Source organism: Adiantum capillus-veneris, chromosome 9 (genome assembly GCF_014529385.1).
Source record: "Adiantum capillus-veneris isolate H3 chromosome 9, ASM1452938v2, whole genome shotgun sequence".
NCBI classification, from domain to species: Eukaryota; Viridiplantae; Streptophyta; class Polypodiopsida; order Polypodiales; family Pteridaceae; genus Adiantum; species Adiantum capillus-veneris.
The window spans coordinates 125,795,001-125,805,202 of record NC_140939.1 but is presented as its reverse complement, the minus strand read 5'-3'; the positions used below and the strand labels follow the sequence as shown (position 1 = coordinate 125,805,202).

The following is a 10,202-nucleotide window of genomic DNA, read 5'->3' as shown; positions in this document are numbered from 1 at the left end:
AAGCTGGTGTAAGAAAAAGTTACACAACAACAATCACAACGCCTCCTACACAAATCTGAAGTTGTTGCAATTGTGAACACATGAACCTTACGCTCCTTACAACATGCTCAGGGTTGAGAAAAATTCACAACAATTATGTGCAATAACAACTGCTACCAAAACCTAACTTGAATTCTGCGAGGCTTGCAAAAGCAGCATAAATTTTGCACAGACCATTCAACATCAAAGTAACTAAATTGAATTGTTTACACCATTGCAAGCCTACGTGAAACAGCCACATTATGTGGCAAACAAATTTACTACAGAAGCTCAAATTACATAGTCACATTATCTGATCCATCTTTGAGTTTCTGCCCACGTCACAGTACAAACTTGTCTCTTAGTGGCTCAAAATCCGTTGACGGGGTGAGATGGAGCACAGGCGATACACAAATGGTGACTAAATAACAAAATGTGCAAGCCATCATATTTATGGTTGGCCCGTTGAAAGAACCGTTGAAAGAATGTGGTGCATCTAATTTTCAACAAAATCTCAACAAAATCGCGACGATCGTGACAAAAGCGAAGATTCTCTGGGTTTTTGGCTTCTCAGAAGACAATCAAACAAACTTCAAGCAGCTCCCCACCATTTTTAAGGGGATCTTTGCATTGCTGCAGAAATCTGGAGGTACAAAATCTTATTATGTTATAACATTTTGTACATGCAATCTGCAGAATCTAAAGTGGTCCAGTGCATCCGACACAATTTGCCGTCGTAAATTGCTTTGTTCAATGTGCTGTACACGGGATCTTTTGATCATTCCAGGCCGCCTTGATATCATAGAAATTAGTCATAACCATAATGTGAACTACAAGCAGCCTTGTAGCCCTCACAATTGGGATCTATCTCTCGCAAGAAATTGCCACCTCCCTCTCGAGGCTCTGTCAAAGCTCGCAACTCTACTCCCACCGGAAGAAAGCCAACAATTAAACGGAAAAATCTGATGATGCATGGAGAAAAGAAGAAGGTTACCTGCCTCTTCACAACATGTCAAATTTCTCTAAAACTTGAAGAAACGAGAAACCCCCTCGTGCTTTCCCTCGAAATATTGGAAGCTGCTCTATGCTTCTGGACTTTCTCACTTCCTCTTAGCTCCTTCCACTAGGTCGACAATACTTTTAGCAAGGAAAAAACTGCTTTTCCTGCACGATCCATTTTAATGCACCTTACAGCCAGCCGATCCCCAGAATTGAAGCTTAGTTTCGTTGTTTCCTGGCCAGCGCACAATGAAAAACCCATTTGATTGAGCCATGAACATACATACTCTCTTCATAACGTCAGAAAAATCTGAGAAAAAACTTTGGTAGAATCAACAATCCAGCATGTGTGTGCGTGCACGTGCGTGTGCAATCATGAGAGAAATGAAATGAAATGTTATATTAACGTCTTCAAAAGGCCAAAGTGACCTATGAGAACAGAAAGTTACAACGTGGTGGATCTGATACAAAGTCAGAGTAACAAAAATAACAACAATAACAACATAACATAACAAAATAAAAACACTATGGAATCCTAAGCCACTTGATGTGAACTAAGCAGTTGGCTGGGATAACTAAAACTAAATCACAGGAGATCCAGCATCGGCCACTGGCGGATCTCATCAATCTCCTCCATGGTTAGTAGTCTGACCGGGCGTCGTGCATGCTTGGCCAAAGTGACCCAAATCTTTTGATGCAGCCTCCGTCGATGCTGTGCGTCACAAACGGGAGCGCATAACAATATAAAATACATTCGGATAAATAGGATTTATCACTTATTACTGAAGCCAGAGGATATAGAGAGAAATAAATAGAGAGAGAGATAGAGAGTGAGAAGATCGACACAGTACTCGGGACCAGAAGATGGGCTGGTCCCCCCCCGTAATAGTATCTTTATTACTGAGGAGAAGTCTATACAAGCACTTGAACCGAACGTATTACCACGTTCGTTCTAGAATAAGACTTGATGGTTCTCGGAAGCCTCAGCTTCTGATTCCTAGGGCAAAACCCTATTCCAAGGAACTTCCGTTCCTTATTCCAATTCCTCGAGAATCAAGGTTCTCGCCTCTAGATCTCACCTTCTAGACTCAGGGCATGGCATCCCTGCAACTCTTTTCCAACTCTCTTTCCAGAGTCCTCTTCCTGCAGAACAACTCTGCTTTCTCGGACACGAAGTCCTTACTTGGGAATCCCAACTTCCGGATCACAACTTGAGAGACTACCTCTCTCCGATCCGTGGATCTACTTCCCAAACTCGGGTACGAAACCCTTGGGCTGATCTGGCTCTAGTTCCTCAGAGCGCTTTTCTCCTGCAGAGGCTCATACCTTCCTTTCCTCCTACTCCCTCACTAAGAGGAAGTACACCTGCAAACAAATACTCAGAGTTCATAACATGAAAATCGTTACCTTCAAAGTCTCGACGCTCGAAACGCAACTCCGTTCTCGAAAAGCAATTCCCCGAAGAGATCTCTCCATAGAAAATCCTCTCTTCCAATCCTACACACAAAAGAGGTGTGTTCTCGGGTTCCTTCTCGTAAATCAGCCCCGTCTAAGACGTTTATGGGCTGAAAACAGAGAAAAACAGCAGCTTGTCGCGATGGAAACACGCTTCGTAGGCACTTCTTCGTGAGGGAACTCGCGCACTGGGTCTTGGCGACATCTGGTACACTTGGGGCAGCCATGGGCATCACCGGCAACGTCTTCTTTACGGCTGAAATCTGTAACAGCATCTCCTCCTTGCAAAGATTGGTCCTCCTCCCTGAGTAAGGGCATGTGATGCTTTTATAGCTCCTAGCCACGGGCACGAATAGCTGCTTGCGTAGAGATCGCGGCCGTTTTTTTTTTCTTTTTTTTAAAAATTTATTTATATATATATATTTTTCTCTGTTCTGCCAGAAAAAGAGAGAGAAAACGCTGGCTGATTTGTTGCCTTATTTATCAGATGGCTGCCTACTTATTAAGTGGGCGGCCGGTGTATTTTAAAAATAGTCTGAACTTGCCCAAAAACTCTGTAGTGCGGATAACTTGTCGTGCTCTCTACAGTGGGTGGTCCTCAGTGCAATGTGCGTGACAATCTCACTCAAACAGATTGAATCTCCCTCAAACAGATGAACAAAAAGGAAACAATAGACGTCAACAGAGCTCTCAAAGACACAACAGCAGACCAGAACATATGACTCGACTATCTCAAAGACTGATACAGACTCTGGCGTGGCAGCACACTCAGCTCCAACCCAGGACTCTCAGGTACAATGGGGGTGTCGAGGCTCAGATGTGCCTGGATGGTGCAAACGTGCTCTGTGTAAAGACCCACTCTAGACGACTACTACGTACAAGATCATGCCACTCGCCCAGAACGACTACTCGTATGTATCGCCATAAAGAGCCACCAACGGCTCATAAATGTCAGCCATATGGTGACCTGGCCACGAGGTCCACTAGACCACCGTCGGTAGGTCACTCCCAGACCAGAGGGTTCGTCCAGTGTGAACGAGACCAAGTGTAACCAACTGTCCAACTGTCTGTCCTGTGAAGTGACACTGTAGCCCTGCTACAAACTCAATAAAACCTTATAAGTTGAAAACAATGCTTTCACAGCACTTCCCAGGCGTCCCTGGATGCAATCACACGCACAGTTGCAATGCAGACATAGACTTCCTCGCGGGAAAGCATCTGCTTTCCCGAAAAGCAATCCCGCTTTCTCAGAAAGCATCTGTTTTTCCTCAAAGTTTCCTCTGAACCCATCTTCATTCAAGTGCTTGCTTTTTCCTTGTGCACAATTCTAACACAATTCGGAATTTCCTCCCGACTATGGATATTCCCTTTCCGATACACCCGTCACCCACCTTGTGACGCATCAGGAATACCCATCACCTAGTCCTTTCCTACCGAACTTACGGTACAATCTCCTTCACGATGCTCTATGTCACCCATCCTATGACGCATCAAAGATGTCCGTTCCCGGATGGTCGGATACTTCTTTCCGATGCTCCCTGTCACCCATCCGATGTGCGCATCAGAAGTACCCGTTCCTGGTGGCCTTACAGATATTCCCGTTCTCAGTGTTCCCGTCATTACTTTAAATGACGCACTAGGAATACTCTGTACTCGGATGTCTTCAGTGAGAAAAACCCTCTCACTTAAAATTCCAATAATTCATTTAGAATTATTTTTTCCTTGGTGTTCCAAGCGAGAAAACCCTCTCACTTATAAATCCAATAATTCATTTAGAATTATTTTTCTGTAAGATATAGCCAATTTAGCAACACTGTGTAGTCCTCTGCAGTCGTCTGGATCTCCCAGCTCAATCGCTCAGTCGATCAGTCGATCAGTGTGCCTCTGGTGTGAGACAAATGTGAGCTCTGTTGTGGTAGTAACTCCTCCGACTGTCCAGTGTCTGTTCTAAAGAAATCTGTGATCCATCTCTGAGACTGGCTAGCCTCTCCTCTCATCAGGCTCTTCCTGTGTTTGCGCAGCTCGAGCAAAAACAAACCCAGGCATCTCTGATCTTTGTACCCCATGACTCTGGAGGGTGGTCCAAAACCCTCTCTGAACAAGGAACGGAGGCAACCTCGTATCTCGTAGTAGACGGGGGAGCGGCATGTGTAGTACAACTCTGTCTCAGGCTCCATGTCACACAAGGGGCATGTCCTGGCCTTTGCTGGTACTCCGCTGTATCTCCCAGTCTCAATCCGCAGATGGTGTGGTGTGAAGATGTGTGTATCCGGCCAATAGCACATCGTATCCCATGAGATAGGTGGGTGTCCATGTATTTGGGTCTCGTCACAAAACCGTCCTCCATAAGCTGGAGAAGATACTCTCTGTAGAAAGCCATCTTCGTGCCCAGCTCATGTGCTGGCTGTATCCATGTCCTCCTGGTGTCTAGCTGAGTCAAGCCTTGGCGGATGAGCCTGGTGATCTCGGATTGTGTAAGAGTGAGAAATGGTGCATCCAGTGAGTACTGGAAGGGTGGCAATCTGTCTACGCTGAACCCATGCGCCTGAAACCATGATGTCAACTCCCCATACCAGCATGCTGTATCTCCCTGCATGGCTAACTGTCGAGAGGACTCAAGTGCAAGGCAGGCATATCTATCTTTGGGAAGTTCCCACATGCGGTGTATGAAGGAGACTGATCTGGTGAGCGCCTCAACCACTAGTGGGGGGGGCGCTAGCTCTGCTCGGATAATGGCACGCGTGGTATTGAATTCCTTGGCTCTAATGAGCCGCGAGATCATAGAGACCAAAGGTTTCTCCATGTCGCCCTATCCATCAGTGCGACCTTACCTCCCGTGATGATCCAATGAAGGTCCCCATATCTCAATTCCATAGAGCAATGCAGAAGCCACCAAAGTGTCAAAGAGCCAGAGCTTCATCCGAGGCTCCTGAAACTGAACCTGCAAACACATCCTCTCCAGTCTACCCCATGCTACATGGGCTCTAGTCAATCTAGTCTCTGCTGCCCTCCTTAATGAAAATGCTGGTCCGCTAAAAACCACTCCAAGGTAAGTGTAAGCATCTGTATACTCCACTGTCTCCTGGCCGTATGTGAATGTAGGTGCTGACCTCCTGATCCACTGTGGGGTGGTATTAAACACGATAACCTTGGTTTTACCAAGGTTGACAGACAAACCACTTTCGTGGGCAAACCTATGCAAAGCATCCAAGTGACGTTGCATCCCCTCCGGGGAGTCGGAGATCAACACAATATCATCAGCATATAACAATAGTGGAATCCATATCCCTGCCAACTGTGCACCTCTATCACCATCGCTCTCAATGTAGTCAGCAACCTCATCCACATACATACCAAATAGAGTAGGAGAGAGTGGGCAGCCTTGCTTCACCCCAATAGTGGAGTGAACCGGTGTAGATAGACCCTCTGATGTGCGTACATGCCCCACTACTGACCTGTATAATGCCATGATCCCCCAAATGAGCTCTGTGGGTACTCCCATCTCCTGTAGTCTGCGTATCAATCTAGCTCTGGGTACTGTGTCAAATGCTTTGCGGAAGTCCACAAACCCTGACTGCCCGGCTGCGCGTATCCTCTCCTTCTCTGCCCATCTATTGAGCTGCCAATGCATGTCCAATCACGATAGTGCAATAATTCCAAGGCTCCATAGGGTCTCCTGACTTGAAGATAGGTACAATAGTAGATAGGCTCCAAGTATCAGGCAAGCCTTCACACATGGCACGGTTAAACATAACTGCTAGAAGCTCTGCTAGTAGATCTCTGGCCATGCATGAAATGCTCAACCACTAATCCATCATGATCATATGCTCTCCCAGTCCTCATCCTGTCAATGGCCTTCTTCACCATCTCAAAAGTGAAAAAAGCAAATGCTTGTGGGCATGGGTCGGGAGGGTTGTGGAAGGGGCGGATATCCAAGAACTGTGTACAAAGACGAAGCATACTGGCCCTAGGCCTTTGTAGAGGTAATGGCAGGGGGGGGGAGAGTGCTCATGAAAGAGCCGCCATGCCTCTCGTGAGTCCTGACTCAAGAATAGCTGGTATAGATCCTGTTCTAGTCGAGCCAAAAATGCCCTATTCTTCCGCCGCACTAGGTGTCGGAAGTCAATCTGTGACTGTCTGTGATTGATGTCCCCCAAAGCACCTCCCTTTGAAGTCTGGCTCTAGTCTCGCGGCATTCCGCATCATACCAACTGTTCTGCGGCATGCTCTCAGAACGGCGTCTCTGCTCAGGCTGAGTGTGTGGGTATGCCTCTGTTGCTGCCTCATGTAATGTATGTGTTAGTATAGTAGTAAGCTCCTCCAGAGGCCGCCCTGGCTCCTCAATGCACAGCCGTCTGTAGATACCATCTATATATACACAGTTCGTCTCCCGCGTGAAGGTGTAGCAAGTAGGTGCTGTTGCCCGTGGACTGTGTGCTACATTAAACTGAAAAGAGATGGTCATCGACAGAAGGGCATGATCCACTGCCACCCCAACAGGTCTGGGTCCAACCGTGAGATCTTGGATACTAGAGATGACGCTCGGCTGTGCCATAACATAATCCATTGTGCTGTAAAACCTCCCGCAACGGGAAATCTTTGTGGGCCATTCAAGATGGCCAGTCCATGTGCAGTTCCCATGTCTATCAAGTGTCGTCCATACTCAGTATGTTCCACATCCTATGATAGTCTGGACAGGCCGTCTCTACAACATCCAACTCTCTTAGCATCTCCTCTGAAGTATCATAGAAGATTGTCTAGTGATGGGCAATCCTAGCATTGAAGTCCCCTAGAATGATAATGCCACCATCTCTAGAGAACTCCCATATGTCATCATCCAAAATAGAAAAGGGAGACTGGCCTCTGGGTGATGCATAGACTGACGTACTCGGGGGAAAGTAGCAAATAGAGATGTAAAGATATCTACCTGTCTCTGCTCTCAATCTCACCCACATGTACCTAGCATGCTCATCCCTGCGGGCTATATGTATAATGGCTGTAACACTCCTTTCTAAATAACACTGCCACTCCCCTTGATCCCCGCCCTCTGTGCTCTGATCGTGTCTCCTGTCTGCGGGCTGTCTCCCATCTCTATCCACTGATGTGAGGCATAGATTGCCCAGGGGCCTGATGTGTCTCAAACTAGAAGATGATGTCCCTTCCAGTAAAACTATCCTCAAAAGCACCCACATCAAGGCGCATAGATCCATTACAGTTCCAGGTGGCAACTTTGAGTGTGGTCCTATAGGTCTCGCACCGTCATGTGGAGCGTCGCTCCAATATTACCACTCTACCGTCCCTTGCCACTCTAATCTCCGACATTACTTCCTGCATATGAGCGATCTGCGAGAGGGTAAGATCATCTCCGAGAAAGATGCCCATCTTCTTAAGAGTTTGCCTTTTCTTCAAAAATTCCTTCTTCGTTTTCCATGGAGGGAAAACAAAGGATGAGTGCCCTTTTGAGGTTTCCCCATTGCTTCCACTTTTCTTGATGCCCACTCTCCAAGCTCTTGTGTGCATCGGCTCATGAACCCCCACCATTAAAGCCATGAGTTCTTTTATCTCATCGTCCACATTATCTTTGTCTTTAAGGCCGCAAATTCTCATGTAACGTGCACACACGTCTTCTTTGCTCCTCCTCTAGTGCCAAATTAATAATAGTGGATGTGGATGTGGACGTGGACGTTATTTCCTTGTCTCTTCCTTTCTTGGCAACCTCAATCCATTTCTCGGCTTCATCCGCCTTTTGTTGAGTCTTCCTAATAACATCCATCCAAGAAGTCGTCATTTCTTTGTGCTGCTCTTCTCCTTCTTTGATGGCCCGTACTTACTCCTTAATCGTGTTGAGTTCTTCTATTACTGAGGGTTGCAATTCTCCCTCTTCAAGTGTGTTTCTTGATTGTGCTTCAGCGAGATCCTTCTAGAGTGATGCAATCTCTTCATCCTGAGCCGTCACACGATCTTCCAGTGCATTTATCTTGCTTTCTTGGATCAACACGCGTCCTTCGAGCATTTTTATTGTGCCCAATAGGTTGCGGTTCATCTTGCTAATGGTTTCTGTCATTTCTTCTTTGCACTTTTGGATGGCATCCTCTAAGGGGTTGATCTTATCATTCTGCTTCCTCATGCTTAATCGCCGCCAAAACGAGAGCCTATGCGCACATATGTTTCCACATTATGCATACATTTTCTCCCGCATCAAGTATGCATTTTGCATACCCCTGCAATTTCAGTAAAAAATCTGCAGTCTCAGATTTTTTTAGTTTTTATTTTTTTTATAAATTTTTTCCTCTCTACGCGTGCGAGTTTTCTCTCTCTACATTTCCTCTCTCTACGCTTGTTACTTCTCTCTCTCTCTCTACGCTTTCTTTTCCTCCACTTTCTCTCTCTACGCCTTCTTTCCCTCCACTTTCTCTTTCTACACACGGGCAGCAAGGGGGGGAGCGCCGGGGGGGGGGGGGGGCGGCCCCCCTCGCGCTCTCCCCTTGCTGCCCTGCCCCCGTCGCGCTCCGCCACTCTGCTGCCCTGCCCGGCAGGGATGCAGCAAGGGGAGAGCACGGGGGGGGGCGGGGAGGCAGAGTGGGGGAGCGCGACGGGGGCAGGGTAGCAGAGAGAGAGAGAGAGAGAGAGAGAGAGAGAGAGAGAGAGAGACCACCCACAAGCCCGCCTGTCTGCAACAAAAAATCTGCATGAACTTGAGATTCTCAAAGAATCATAAGCAAGAGAAAGAGAAAAGAGAATACCCACCTCGTCAAAAAACAACTTGCCGAGCTCACCATTGTGCAACTTCAAGACAGCACCCAACACCCTGATCTGATGCACAGTGGCCTCATACTCTCCATCAATATTTACTTGAGATTTCTTGCTTGAGTCTAGCCTTGCATCCTCAGACCTTGATTCAAGTTTAGCGTCACCATTGCATTCTGGCGTTGAGACTGCCACTCTCACTGGAACCTCACGATACTCTACGCCCTCTTGTTGCTTCACACCATGCAGTTTTAGAGGTTCAACTTCCCCCTGGTTTTGCATGACCATCTCTGTTTCCTCCAATTTACCTGGGATCCTTCCCGATTGCTCCAAAACAATTTTACACTTAATCACTTCCCGCTCAGTTTCGGCTACAGACATTGCATTTGCTGGTGAAGCTGTAGAGATGGTGCGCTCAACCCCTGGCACCATTGTTGAGCTTTCTCTGTTCTTCACTGCTGTTGACAAAGGCATTGTTGCCTTCAAGGACAGCTTTATGTTTCCCTTTGTATCTCTTCCTATGCACATGACACTCAATTTCTGCCCTAACATTACAGCATCTGTTACCTGGGCCACCTGCCAAAAAGGGTAAATGGTTGTGCTAAGCCTTGAATATTGGAAGGTGCAAATACACAATAAAAGGCAAAACCCTACCCTTTGATGCGAAAGTTCAGATATATGGAGAAGCCCCTGATGCCCTCCTTCTATCTCAACAAAGGCCCCAAAGTCTCTTATTTGAGTAACACACCCACTATAGATGTTTCCAATCTCAACTTCCTTGCCTATTACAGAGTCAACCTGGAAACACGCTCTTTGTCTTGTTGGCTTGAAAAACATAAAAGACAAGCTTAATAAGAACAAATCTTAAATATAGAGCACCATGTCTTTTGCTTGATCATAGCTGGATTGGTCTTTTGCTATAACGCAAACTCTCCCATCCTCAGAGATGCTCAAACGGACACCTGGGAAGGGCCCATTACCAA

The 10,202-nt window shown here is 46.7% G+C and overlaps 1 protein-coding gene across 3 annotated transcripts in view; it reads right to left on the bottom strand.

Annotated features, from left to right (window-relative positions):
• Positions 1-215: 215 nt before the first annotated feature.
• LOC147451141 (polyribonucleotide nucleotidyltransferase) overlaps positions 216-10,202 on the bottom strand; it is a 92,609-nt gene continuing 82,622 nt past the window's right edge. For all 3 annotated transcript variants that reach the window (XM_086520105.1, XM_086520106.1, XM_086520107.1), the window contains 4 exons: positions 10,099-10,181; positions 9,874-10,017; positions 9,220-9,795; positions 216-1,252 (listed from right to left, as the gene is read on the bottom strand). In XM_086520105.1, the coding sequence (XP_086376231.1) occupies positions 1,142-1,252; positions 9,220-9,795; positions 9,874-10,017; positions 10,099-10,181 (914 nt within the window). In that variant the 3' untranslated portion in view covers positions 216-1,141. The remainder of the gene's footprint in view (positions 1,253-9,219; positions 9,796-9,873; positions 10,018-10,098; positions 10,182-10,202) is intronic.